At 40.3% G+C, this 14,172-nt stretch overlaps 1 protein-coding gene across 1 annotated transcript; it reads left to right on the forward strand.

The window, feature by feature from the left end:
* The first annotated feature begins 934 nt into the window (after positions 1–934).
* LOC130930275 (serine/arginine-rich splicing factor 11-like) lies at positions 935–14,099 on the forward strand. Its single transcript, XM_057858118.1, has 12 exons — positions 935–1,234; positions 4,826–4,959; positions 9,271–9,386; positions 9,460–9,540; positions 10,175–10,212; positions 10,284–10,417; positions 10,489–10,558; positions 10,624–10,743; positions 10,843–10,932; positions 11,010–11,093; positions 11,511–11,679; positions 13,580–14,099. Exons 1-12 carry the CDS (start codon positions 1,113–1,115, stop codon positions 13,769–13,771), a joined length of 1,350 nt encoding a protein of 449 aa, XP_057714101.1. The 5' UTR covers positions 935–1,112; the 3' UTR covers positions 13,772–14,099.
* Positions 14,100–14,172: the final 73 nt, after the last annotated feature.

Genomic DNA, 14,172 nt, shown 5'->3' on the forward strand with positions numbered 1-14,172 from the left:
TATATATATATATATATATTTTTTTTTTTTTTTTTTTTTTTTTAAATCATTTACTCTCATCGTGTTCATTAACTGACCCCTTGCTCGGTCGCCAAGGAGTTAGGTAAAATAATATATTTATTGACATCCAGCACCACTTGCCACATGTTTTTTTTCTCTCTCGCTCCTGGGTTTTCATAACCGTATGTCACATGCCTTTGATCACAGGATGTTTGGGTTGCCATGGATATATAATGGCTTATTACTCAGAGCTTCAAATTCATCTCGTCTCCATGACAACGGGGCCAATGCTATCCCCTACTGCTGAGAACTGAAATACTAGTGTGTTTTTAATAGCCTACACTGCACAAAAAATGGGAAGCTATAACGTGGGGCTCAGGAGTAATGGCGACATCTAGTGTATGGAACCCCAAAACGGTCAAAAATAAATAAATAAATAAATGAAAAACTCATTTTGAAATAAATACCATCTTGATAGATAACACAACATTATGTTATGTGCATACATTTTCCCACTGTCTTAATGTCTTTCGAGAATTTAAAAGTGCTTTCCTTACATACATAACTGTCTTCCTCTCCCTTCACCCCTTGTAAACTCTTCAGAGACCATTCACGCTCTCAAAATTGAAACGAAAAACTTTATTTTATACGTTACAAACATTGTACAACGTCTCTCCAAGGTTTCACAAATATTTTCTAGTCAACTAGCCTTTTTACGTAGTCTTTGATAAGACCTATGCAAGAAAAGGTGTCATTGTTGCGTTTTCTTTTATCCATGGCACATTCATTGGTTGCTTTCTTATAATTTTTTATTATTATTATTAATATCACCCAAAAAAGAGAAACGTGTATTTTTACCGTTTCATCCATCACGTCAACTCTCGAGAGGAAACGACGTTGTCACGCATGCGCAGTAGCCATCCGTAACTCCCCCCTCCGTAGAGAACGCATTTATCCTCAATATGGCCGCGGAATGGTGGTAGTCTGTTGTTGTACCAGTTAGCACAGATTGGACCAAAAAACGACTTACGTTGCTATTTTAACCACTCACAGGTCACTTTAAGGGTGACTACAGCTAACTATTTGACGGTGGTGTACATTAATGCGAAACAATGAGTTACACCACGAAGGTAGTCCAGGTGACGAACGTCTCGCCGAGCACGACGTCGGAGCAAATGAGAACGCTTTTCGGCTTCCTTGGAACCATCGAAGAACTAAAATTATTTCCCCCAGAGTGAGTGAACAAAGCAACATATTGCTGTTTTAATTCTAGTTGGATTATAATTGTAGCCAATAATATATCTTAACCGTTCCAACAAGTAAAACTCGACAGACGGCCTCGCGCGCCATCTCGGGTCGTGAGGCCTGACTAGCACCGTTGCTAACGTAGCTAATGTTGCATTTGATCAGTTACGTGGACTTTGTAAGTCGCTGTAAATTTAGGGATTTAACTCACTGTAATACTAAGGCGTGAGCGGATTTACAACACCGGGGTTTTGTAAAATGTAGTCCAACGTCGCAATTTCTTGCAAGGTGTTGCAGTTCAATTTGACCTCAGGCGAGCACCTTAACTATAAAAACGTTTAGTAATTTTAGTTGGTTTCATAAAATTAATATCCATGAGTTTTTGCAAGAAAGTACACATTAGGAATTGCAAAAGACGTTTAGCAAAGTGACTGACGTAATTGACTTAAAACGTAAACAAAATGGCAGTTATCTCAAATATCAAACCAAGCAAGATGGATTAAAATCTGGTTATTCCAGCCTTTCCTAATTTACCTTGAGGAGTAAAGACATATACAGTGCTGGCCGAAAGTATTGACACCCCTGCAATTCTGTCAGATAATGCTCAGTTTCCCAGAAAATGATTGCAAGTTACAAATGCTTTGGTAGTAATATCTTCATTTATTTTGCTTGCAATGAAAAAAACACAAAATGAAATAAAAAATTAAAACATTATCATTTTACACAAACTCACAAAATGGGCTGGAGAAAAGTATTGGCACCCTCAGCCTAATACTTTGTAGCACAACCCTTAGACAAAATAACTGCAAACAACTGTTTCTGGTATCCATCAATGAGTTTCTTACAATGCTCTGCTCCAGGTCTCTCAGATTTAAAGGGTACCTTCTCAAAATTGCCCTTTTCAGATCTCTCCACAGGTGTTCGTTGGAATTCAGGTCTGGACTCATTGCTGGCCACTTTACAAGTCTCCAGTGCTTTCTCTCAAACCATTTCCGAGTGCATTTTGAAGTATTTTTGGGGCATTGTTCTGCTGGAAGACCCATGACCTCTGAGGGATACCCAGCTTTCTCACACTGGGCCCTACATTATGCTGCAAAATTTGTTGGTAGTCTTCAGACTTCATAATGCCATGCACACGGTCAAGCAGTCCAGTGCCAGAGGAAGCAAAGCAACCCCAAAACATCAGGGAACCTCAGCCATGTTTGACTGTAAAGAAAGTGTTCTTTTCATTGAAGGCCTAGCTTTTTTTCCCTGTATAAACAATGTTAATGCCTTTTCCCAAAAAGTTCTACTTTTTTTCCTCATCTGACCAGAGAACATTGTTCCAAAACGTTTTGGCTTTCTCGGGTAAGTTTTGGCAAACTCCAGCCTGGCTTTTTTTTGTCTTTGGGTCGGAAGCGGGGTCTTACTGGGTATGCTACAATAGAGCTCCTTTTCATTCAGACGCCGGCGGATAGTACGGGTTGACACTGTTGTACCCTCTGCAGGACTGCTTGAACTTATTTGGATGTTAGTCAAGGTTCTTTATCCACCATCCGCACAATCTTTCGTTGAAATTGTCAATTTTTCTTTTCCGCCCACATCTAGGGAGGTTAACCACAGTGCCATGGACTTTACACTTATTGATGACACTGCGCATGATAGACACGTGAACATTCAGGTCTTTGGAGATGGACTTGTAGCCTTGAGATTGCCCATGCTTCCTCACAATTTTTCTTCTTGAGTCATCAGACAATTCTTTCAGCATGGAGAAAAGAAGACCATTTTGGTACACACAAGGACACAGGACAGAGGTTGAGTCAACTTGAATCCATTTTAACTGGCTGCAAGTGTGATTCAGCTATTGCCACCACCTGTTATTAAGCCTGTCGCAATATGCAATAATTCCATTTATCGCACGGTAAATAAAAATGAAGGCGGTAATTTTTCCGCTACGATTTATCGCCTCGCGTTCACGTGCGCGTGCAGCAGATGTGCTGTTACAAGTTCGATTTCCTTGTTACCAACTACGCAAAATGCATGTTTGTTCTGGGTTTGGCAAAGAATAGTGCCGGAGCCAATCCGTTACCATTATATCCTATTGTTCAACGTATACCAGCCGCATCAGTGCTCCGGATTGACTGCGGACCAGATGGTTTAGGGTTTTTTTTTTTTTTTTTTTTTTTTTTTTTTTTTTTTTTTTTTTGCCGGAGACGCATCCGTCAAAATGGTGGGAGCCAGGCCTGGAGACAACAGCCCAGTTGCTTATTCACGGTTTAACCAGTAAACATGGACAAAGAACGCTCCATCATGGAGGTGGAAAGTCACGAAGTGATTTATGATGCAGCAGATTATCATTATAAGGACAACATTAAAAAGGAAGCTGTATGGTGTCATATTAAGTGTTTTTCTGGCAATGATATCAAACACAGGACGTGCTGACAACTTTGTTTTTTATTAACACACGGCACTTACGACACTTCCTCAACCTGTGGCTCTCGACAGGCTGTGTGGAGACACTCTCACTGCCGCGTCACATGAACAAAACATCACCGTTACGTGCGCTTCAGGGTGCCTCGGAAAACATCCAATCAGAATATTACACATGGAACGTCGTAGCAGAAGCTATGAGGGGAAATGTTTTCATTTGCCTAAATGCTTAAGTTATTAATTGCAATTTAATTTTCTTGAAGAAGACATTTATTCCGTGTTTCTGTGCAGTATTAATATTGTTGTCTATAACTTAAGAGGCATGGTCTATTGTTTTTAGTTGTGATTTAAAAAGTATTTTTGAATTTAAGAGTAAACATTTATCGCGTTTAAATGGATGTACTTGATCTATTAATACTGTTTTCTCACTGTTATTGTGAATTTTTTTTTTTTTTTTAAATGGGGGGGCAATAATGTCGCATATCGCCATAATTTATGAGAAGTTTTAGCACACTAAAGTTCGTTACCGCGACAGGCCTACTTGTTATGTGCCACAGGTAAGTAACAGGTGCTGTTAATTACCCAAATTAGAGAAGCGTCACATAATTTTTCAAAGGGTGCCAATACTTTTGTCTGGCCCATTTTTGGAGTTTTGTGTCAAATGATCATGATTTTATTCATTCTCTTTTGTGTTTTTTTTAATTGCGAGCAAAATCAATGAAGATATAACTACCAAAGCATTTGTAATTGCAATCATTTTCTGGGAAAAATTGAGCATTATATGACAGAATTGCAGGGGTGCCCCTGCCAATTCTTTTGGCCAGCAGTGTATATGTGTGTGTATGTATATGTATGTGTGTAAATATATATATATAGTATAATGAGTCCTTTTTCATTAGCAACCCCAATACAATGAACATTTTTGTAAAGGATTTCATAAAACTGCATACTTGGAAAGATGTTAAAGTACCACCTGCTGCACAAGAGTCCTTTTAATATCCCCTCGGTTTTATCTGTGGGAATGTCTCCTGTTGAAGCAAAAATGCTTAATTTGACAATTCAGGCTACTAATTAGCCCAAGATGCCACTAAATGTTGCTAAAGCACCATTTAATGTTAGTCGGAGCAAGCTATTGTTTATGTTATATTGACTCTAGTCCTCTCTTTCACAGTGATTCTCCTATGCCTGTGACGTCTCGCGTGTGTTTTGTGAAGTTCCAGGAACCAGAGTCTGTTGGCGTGTCCCAACATCTGACCAACACCGTATTTGTGGACCGAGCACTGATCGTGGTCCCGTTTGCCGAAGGTTTGTGTCCTTGTGACAACCTGACAATCATTAAAATTTATTCCGGTGCCATGTCATTTTTGGTATACTCCACCAATGCATTTTCTCTGACTAAAGCATTCTGTGGCAATATACCAAAAGCTACGTGATGGAAAATGAGTTTGTAATTATTTGAAAGTGGGTTCTGAATTCAATCATAGCATTTAAGTTCTCCCCCATACCTGGCTATCCTCTGTTAAACTTCTCTCTGTCATTTGTGTGTGACTGTGTGTGTGTGCGCGTGCGTGCAAGTGTGTTTGGATTTGTAGTGAAGAAGTCAAAAGCAGCCCCCTGGTTGATGGCTGAAGGTGGTCCTCTACCTGCCAACAGGGGACTTAAAACATTTGCAAAAGGCCAGGATGAATTCAAGCCCCGCCCCTCTTTTTTGTCCTCTATTGTCTCTCTCTCTCCATTTTCTTTTTTCAAATTAACTCCCATCTCTCCTAGGTGCTTCATAGCGATGCACTAGATGTTACATTACAGAACAGCTCGAGCATGGACTAATCCAACGTTCGGACGTGTACCAAAAGGCACTCTCAGACTTGGTTCTGTACCATGCTCAAGTATACTTCTAGATATTCCTTTATATGTTTTAAAGCAACATTAGGGAACTTTTCAACCTTTATAAGATATTTTCATAATGTGATATGTCGACTGACAAGTAGTTGAATGACACCTCTGTTATGGTCTGGGAGGGTCTGTATCGCTCTCACCGACACTAACTTTAATATGCTGACTGCTTTATGGCCTACGTCACTTCTCCCTTTCCACATTTCTTATCAAGACAGAAGTCGATGCAAATGCTTTCGCATAAATTCTGTAAAGAGGGCAGAGCAACAAAGTGGAAGGAAAGTTTTGTCCAAGGAGACAAAGAAAATGGGAGGCTACCAGAATAAAAGGACAGTCAGGAATAAACAGTGAGGTAAAAGTGTACATATCAAATGTTTTTTCAACATCATCAAATGATAGTTAAGCCACAACTGTATTCACTACCTCATCACTAGTCACAGCCACCGGAAACAAATGTTGTCCAATCAACTGCAGGTGACTGGGAGATCAGGATTTTACAACACTGTGCGCTGGTCCTCTTGGGAAATGCTGTCTTCCTTAAGGAAAAACACTACCGCCTTTGTCCACCTGTGCCGCTAAAATTGACCAAAACTGAAAGTTCCCTTGTGTTGCTTTAAAAGAGAAAAACTACATCAAGCTTGCACGTATTGTTTGGATTTTTGCCCTAACATGAAGGCGAGCAAAGTACACCGAAATCATTATTCCTTCTGCCTGTGTGCGTCAAGGTGTAAAGGGCCATGCTGCAGTGAAAAGTACTGCAACAAACTGGAACTTGACATGTTTTAACTACAACTGTTCAAGTAACAAAATTTCGGGTTTCGTTAAGCAAAGATGAAGCCAAACATGACAAAAATAAGTAGTTGTCCTCAGGGTGTTGAATTCAATTGGAAGACACCCACGTGGATAAGGGGTGAACTAATAGGAACACAGTCCAGTTGCAATTCAACGACCTGGATAAATGAGAATATTGACAGGCATTACATTGTTGTAATTTCAAGAATAAAACCATAATTTAAAAAGCTATGAAGTACTGACCCTACAATATGTCCTTTAAGTACAAAGAATGCAAATGAAGTAGGGCTGCAGCTATCGATTATTTTAGTAGTCGATTAATTGATGAACTAGTTCGAATAATCGAGTAATCGGATAAGGAACATAAAAAAAATTAAAATACCTTAGCTGAGTCTCAAACGGTATAAAAAATGAGGACCTATGTACAACAAAAGAACAATTGGCTAACTTACATAGCAAAAGTCAGCTAGCTTAAATGCGATAAAATGCTAACGTTATTAGTTTTTTTTTTTTTTTTTTTTTTTTTTACAATGCTCTTAAATGGTTCAGACACATATTCCCTCAAAAAATGACTAAATGTACCTATAAACTAAATTACGAAAAAACAGTTCAAACAAAAACTTAGCTTATGTTGGTCTTAACAGGGAGATGCTGGATTCAGCCATGTGAAATGAGGCAGACTAGAGGACAGTGTATCCACCCAAATCAATAAAACTAAATGCAAACACTTTCAAAACAAACCATTACAACACCACTTGAATTAAACGAATACTCGAAGCAGCAAAATTTAATTTGAATCTTTTTTTCTAATCGAATACTCGAGTTAATCGATTAATCGTTGCAGCACTAAAATGAAGTCACATTAATATGAAGTTGAATAGAATTGTCTCAAATTTTAAGAGGACATTTTTTGTTTTTTTAATTTTACCAGCTGCCATTGACCTTTATGGATGTTCAACCCATTTTGACTGAGGAAATGAAATGTAGTATTTAATTAGAAGAATAGTAAAATATGAAGAATGCTGTAGTATAAATTGTCCGCTAAGTCAAAATGAAGACTTTAATTGGACCTATATTCTCCAATAGTCCAACATTTTTTTCGTTTGATTTTATGCTTGAGCGCGGTATAAGAATTGGCCCTGTGTAAGTGCACATGACATATCAGGATGGTCAGGGAGTCATTGAGACGGTTAGCATATTAGCGTGCATCTGAGACAGCCGCCGACATGACTCACTGGATGTTGCTACACTTTGTAACATTTAACAGTGGTCTTCTTTTTGTTGTTGTGTTTTACAGTTGTTTTTCCCCTGGCTCAGCCAGACCGTAGACTGAAACGATCCTGCAGAAAATACCACCCGACATTATTTGTCTCCTGCAGCCATTTTCTCTCCCCCCCTCTTTCTCTCTCTCCAGTGTGCTCTTTTTGTTTACTTGTTGTGTGTGTGTATGTGTGTGTGAGTCGAGCTGTAAAGGTATTAAATGAGGTGTAGGGGGGGGTCACTAGAGTTGGTAACATTTTCTTTGAGATCATTCGACCTTGTAAAGGGACCTGAGAGTAGGGCTGCCGCAAACAATTATTTTCGTCTACTACAGTAATCAGCAATTATTTTTGTAATTAGTTGTCAATTGAACCATCAATAATACAATGCCACTATGGAAACTAGTTTTATAAAGAGAAAACTGATGTTTTGTAAATATATTATTTCAATTAATAACATGGATAATCCGTCTTTCATCAAGAAAAGCAATTTAGATATTTACTGTTAAGAGGCTTTACACAATTTTTAGATGTTCAAAACAATTTTTGATTAATTTGGTACTCGATTGCTTGTCGATAAGTCAAATAATTGTGGCGGCCTTAGTACTGAGCAATTCAAAAATGACAGCGATATAGAAGACATTTCAAGCCAGACTTGCTATCAGGCAGAGTTTCGCACATAGTTTACACAAGTTTAAAACAGTTCTTTTTGACTGTCAACGTTTCAATGTTTTGAACTTTCCTTTTTGGACTATAAGATGCTACTTTTTAACCCTGCTGCTTATAGTCCAGTGCGATTTATATATGAACAAATAGTGGTATTGTAAAATTTGGTGGCTATGGCCTATAGTCCAAAAATGACAATAGATTGTGAGGAGGTAGAAAAAATTAGTCTCCTTGTTATAATCTTAAGTTTTGAATCTGTTTTTGGAACTTTTTGGCAAATGGGAACTCCTGATTTAGGTTAGAGCCAGCCCACACTTCATGTTTTACATATTTTATATCCATATTGTTTCATTTTTCAAATTCTTCAGGTTCTAGATTTTTTCCCCCCAATTAGCATTGTTTCACTTGTTCTATACTTTGGTGCTTTCACGACAAATTAAGTTTTACTACTGTGATTAAGTATTCGGGTGTAATCCGTTCAATGACAGGTAAGGAAAAACAAATTGATGATAAGCAGGTTGACACTGCTATTGTCATGTGGTGTATTTCTACTGTGATGTGCATCATTTTTTTTTTTTTCCAATTATTTTGGAGACAATTGTGTCAGAGTTTTGCCAACCGCCCTAAAATTCTCTCTGTTGTTTGTATCTCCGATTTTTTTCTCTGTGTGTGCTTTTTAGTAGCGAAGGCGCCGTGAGTGAGTCGCTTGTTTGAGTAAACCGTCTAAATGAAAACTCACTGCCCGCTGGAGAAGAGCTGGGCTTGCTCACGTTTGGTTCATGACTTAGCAAACACATTCAGGTGATACATTCTTGGCAGTGTTCATTGGACTTAGTGTGATTGTATGCCAGCTTTAGTTTGTGTCACTGCAATCATTGTGTTGAAGTCTGCACACCCTTGGAAGGTAACACCTCTCAGTGTGAAGGCACTTTTTTTCCTCTCTGATATGTATGACGCTCACGCAGTCGCCGCTTCCCGTTCTGACGCCGCTTGGTGTTCCCTGCAGGATCCATCCCGGATGAGGCCAAAGCGTTATCCTTGCTGGCGCCGGCCAATGCCGTTGCGGGTATCCTGCCCGGAGGTGGACTTCTCCCTACACCAAACCCCATGCCCAATCCTGCCGTAAGATGTCAAAGATGCTCTTTACCAGGTATCTGTTCAAATATTCAAAATAACTTTTTTTTTCTTTGCTCAGATTGGCGCCAACCCGTTTGCTGGACTCAATATGGATGCGATGGCTGCGTTTGGATTCCCTGGACCTAACATGAATCCCCAGGTGAACAAAATTGACATTCCAGAATGGGCGGGCATTTAGATATGTCTTCTGTGGTTTTCTGGTAAATATTCATCAATAATAGGAGATATTAAACTATCGAAAGGTTGATTAGCTCACTTTAGAAATCAATGGTCGATTTCTATATTACGTAATTTGTTATTTACAATACTTTGCATGATCACAATAACAATGGCAAACCCATACTAATGTTGGCTTTTTCACAGAAGTAAAAGCTAGCAAACTTAATTATGTAAATAAGTCAAGAAAACCTAATCGTCTTTTTCTGATGATACAGTTGTATGAAGTTCGGGCACCCCTGATCATTTTAATTCTTTTCATTTATAAGTAAGTCAGAGTCAGGGCTCCAAACTGCACAATTAATATGCATGTATGCATCTGCAGGATGTCCATATTTATTTCCCCTGCATAATTTATTTTTGAGGGATATTGTAAATTTTCCGTTAGTCCTATAAACCGTGCGTCATGGAGAGAATAACATTTCAGAATCAAAACAAAGTTGCTGATCCAAACACCCAATGAAAGACCGGGTACCCAAACTTTTTCCTACCGCTGCATTGCAAATGCTTAAACATGAAACGCTATTTGCAACTAACGACACTTTTTGTGTTGACAGGCTGCCGACCAGCTGCTGAAGCTCATGACGGATCCTCAGTAAGTGGGCATGCAATCACGCATCGGTAAATGCGTCTCTCCACACAAAACTAACACATGGTGCGTTGTAGGCTCAATCCGTTGGCGGCCGGCTTGAACTTGAGCGCTGGCCTCAAAGCGGACGCCGCCAATAAGGAAATGGAAGAAGCTATGAAGAGAGTGCGAGAGGCGCAGTCGCTCATTTCTGCTGCCATAGAACCCGGAAGTGAGTTTGCTTATTTCTTGAGCCGTCTAGATGAGCCTTTCCCTGACGTTCATCTCATGTCACTTTACTAGATGATAGCCGGAAGAAGCGCTCCCGGTCCCGATCCAGGAGGAGGCGCTCCCGATCCAGGTCGAGGCGCAGGTACTAGTCGTTAAAAACTAGAAATGGAGGCGTTTAGTTCAGTGTTGAAGAAGTGCTAAATGCAGGCGAAGCGGCAGCAGGTCCAGGCGGCGCTCCGTCTCCAGAAGCAGGCGGCGCTCCAAAAGCCCTCGAAGGAGGCGCAGCCGCTCCAGAGACAGAGGGAGGCGCTCCAGGAGCAGATCCAGGTATATTCATGTCCACAAACACGCAGTGTGGTAATTTACTGGTTTTGTCAGATTCAAGTTGTAGCTATTAGTTACTGAAAGGTCAGATGTTCCGGACAGAGATCGTAAGAAGGAAGATACGGTGAGGAGGAGGTCCAAAACCCCACCCAAGAGTTACAGCACTACTAGGAGGTCTCGCAGTGTAAGCAGGTGAGCAATGCGCTGTGCCAAGTGCAGTCTCTCTCTCTGACAAGTATGGCCATTCATGTCTTATCCAATGTGTTCAGGAGACGCAGGAGGAGTCGCAGTGCCAGCCGCTCCCCCAAGAAGTCACCCAAGAAGAGGAGTTCCAGAACTCCGTCTCCTCGCAGGTTAGTGGCATTAAACAAAACATGTTTGGGTCTTTGATTTGATTCGGAATGACATTTAAGATTAAACCCTGAATCTTTGTTCTCGGAACTATCAGGCAGACATGCTAACCACTCACCTTGTGTGCTGCCTCTTTGTCATGTTTTTTATAATATTTTTGTACCTCATGTAACCCTGTGAGGCATCAGAATAAGATAAGAATGGATTTGCAACCCTGAAACATGGAATGTTGTTACTCTTCATTATGCCAAGTATTGTAAATATTGAATCATGTAGTAAAATGTTAACCGCTGACCTGAAGGCTGAACTAATCAAATATTTGATATTTTATTATGTATTATATGTATATAAACTTAGAGTTTTGAAGGTCAAAAGTCCCCCAATTCAGGAATGACCCAAAAGCCATTTGTTCTGCGTAGGCACAAAAAGGAGAAAAAGCGCGACAAGGAGCGAGAGCGCCGTAGCGACAAAGACAGGGGACGAGAAGAGAGGGAGCGCTCCACCAGCAAAAAGAAGAGAAGCAGAGACAAGGAGAGGGAAAGGGACCGGGACAGGAAGTCTGATGGACTAGACAAGGGAGATACCAAGGTAAAAAGCAAGCAAATTGGATCTCTTATCTTTAACATGGATTTTTAAGTGCCTGTGACTGCATAATAAAAATCTTAAATAGCATTATTATGTGAATTAGAATCATATTTTGAGATGATTCGACTATGTACAACAATTTGGCAAAGCACAGGTTACGACAAATTAGTCTTTTAATCTGCCGTTTAGCCCGGCCTGTCATTACTGTCATCACTGGCGGATGACGTCGGCAGGGTCACGATTTCATCTGCTTTAGAATTCAGCCCATTGAGGGGGAATTATTCAGAACGAGGAAAAATGCGACGACGAGAGCAGCAAAATGTCATTGTTTCAATCTCTCTACTCCAATATTTTCACAGGATATTCTTTTTATCGAAGTATTTTTTTCCCCCAATTGCTAACTAAATGGAATGGACATGACAAATAAGTTTTGTGCTAAATGGAATATGAAATACTAAAAATGCATTTATTCAGTACGACATGGCAAAATTAGTCCATAATGGTCAAAACTGTCCACTTCTTTTCACTCTAAACTATATTTTATGCCACTGGCTTTTATCATTTCCCTGCCTGTCCCGGCTTCCGAGAGGGAGGAAAGAGCGTAAACAACGCCAGGAATAAACGCCGAAAATAGCTAATTCCCGGTGGAATAAAACCGACCGACATCGGAGCACAGAGCTGCGCGTGACCAAGCCGAGGAAAGCACATTCTCGGCGGGCACGTGAGGAGGACCGATCGGGCTGGGTCAGCCTACCCCTTGTTGTACTAGGGCCACGGCAGGCTGCCACGGCTCGTTGACAAGCCGAGAAAAGTGCATTCTCGACGGGCACGTGCAGAGGACCTGTCGAGCAAAATGCAGCTCGCCGTTCTACCGGGTCCACAGCGAGCTGGCAGTGCTCGTCGCTGGGAATGAACGCCAAAAATAGCCCATTCTCGGCCGACATCGGAGCGTGGAACTGCTTGTGGCCAAGCCGAGGAAAGCGCATTCTCGGTGGGCACGCAAAGAGGACCGGGGGGGGGGGGTCAACAAGTCGCCGATCGCCGGCCACAAAATGCAAGCCATTTCCTTATTAAAATGTGTGCCATGATCCCAATATTTGACATAATACAATTATACAAAACATGATGTTTACTCAAATCCAATGGTCCCACAGATGTCAGAATTGTTTAGGCCAATCTCAGGGTGAACGGGAACTTTTTGAAACCCAAAAAGGCTCATACACCTCTTCCTGGTGCAGCAAATTTTTTCACCAGCACATTTGGCTGGCGTGATGCGAAAAATAAACGAATTAATCCGCAAAATCAACTGAATCCGCAGTCGTTCTGCATACTGTATTATTGGATGTGTACTGAAGATGACTATCCCGCTGACGTCACATTCGGATACCTCGTCAATCCAGGAAGTCGCTCATTTTCATTTCGCGGGATTCAAAAAACGGAATAAATATATTGATCGCTTCCACTCACATCCAAGCGGTCCATTTCATTCAGGAGCATAAAAGTCTGCTGAAAATATGAAATAAACATGCTTTTTGCTGTCGTATGCACTTTAAATATTAGGAGAAAAAATCTACTTAGTGTTACGTGGGCCTGAAACCTTAATGTATTTCTAGCTTGATTTATTTAATTCAGCTTTTATTAACATTGTATACATAAATTTAAAATTATGTAATTGAAAAAATACATAATTATTATATATATGTTTATATACAGTATATATTAAAACATGGTAATGTTTTTTTTTTTTTTTAATGACGAAAGTCATTTGCCCAATAGTGGGTTAAACTTTTGAATAGCCATCCACTATGTTGATTGCTTTCCCTGAAAGGGTTAAAAAATATGGGCATACAGCATGCAAATTACACATTAATGAGATTTTTTTTGTGGTTTTTTTTTTTTTCAGATCACGAGGGATTACGATGAAGAGGAGCAGGGCTACGACAGCGAGAAGGAGCGGCAGGAAAGAAAGGCGTCCGACTACTCGGACTCCGAATATCCGCCCCAATTCGCCGAAGGCAACGGCGACTCGCAGCAGGCCAATGGCGACGATGAAGACGCCGACGCTCGCGAGGATGACATGGACGTCAGCGACTGAGCCGCGCCATCCTCCGATCCGTCCCACGCGGTCCATCCGAATGTGAATAGTGCTATGAAGAAAATGGGTAAAAAAAAAAAAAAAAAAAATCTCTCCCCATCGTGATTTGCTTCACTTTCACAGGTCATATATAGCGCGTTGATGCTTGTCACATTTAAACTGGAAGTCCACGTTGGATTTGTTTTTTTTTCCCCCTGACATAACGCTGTAATTCACATGCAATGTTTTCGCTAGCCTCTCCCTCATCCTTGTTAGTGTCTTGTTATTCGGTAATATTTTTTTTTGTCAATTATTTCTTTTATATAAATAAAATGTCTGGTATAAATGACATCATGGAGTCTTTTATTTGTATGCCGTCAAGCATTGTGGAACCATGAGATTTTCTATTTGTTCTGAAAATG

The sequence above is a fragment of the Corythoichthys intestinalis genome, chromosome 14 (genome assembly GCF_030265065.1).
Source record: "Corythoichthys intestinalis isolate RoL2023-P3 chromosome 14, ASM3026506v1, whole genome shotgun sequence".
Classification (NCBI taxonomy): Eukaryota; Metazoa; Chordata; class Actinopteri; order Syngnathiformes; family Syngnathidae; genus Corythoichthys; species Corythoichthys intestinalis.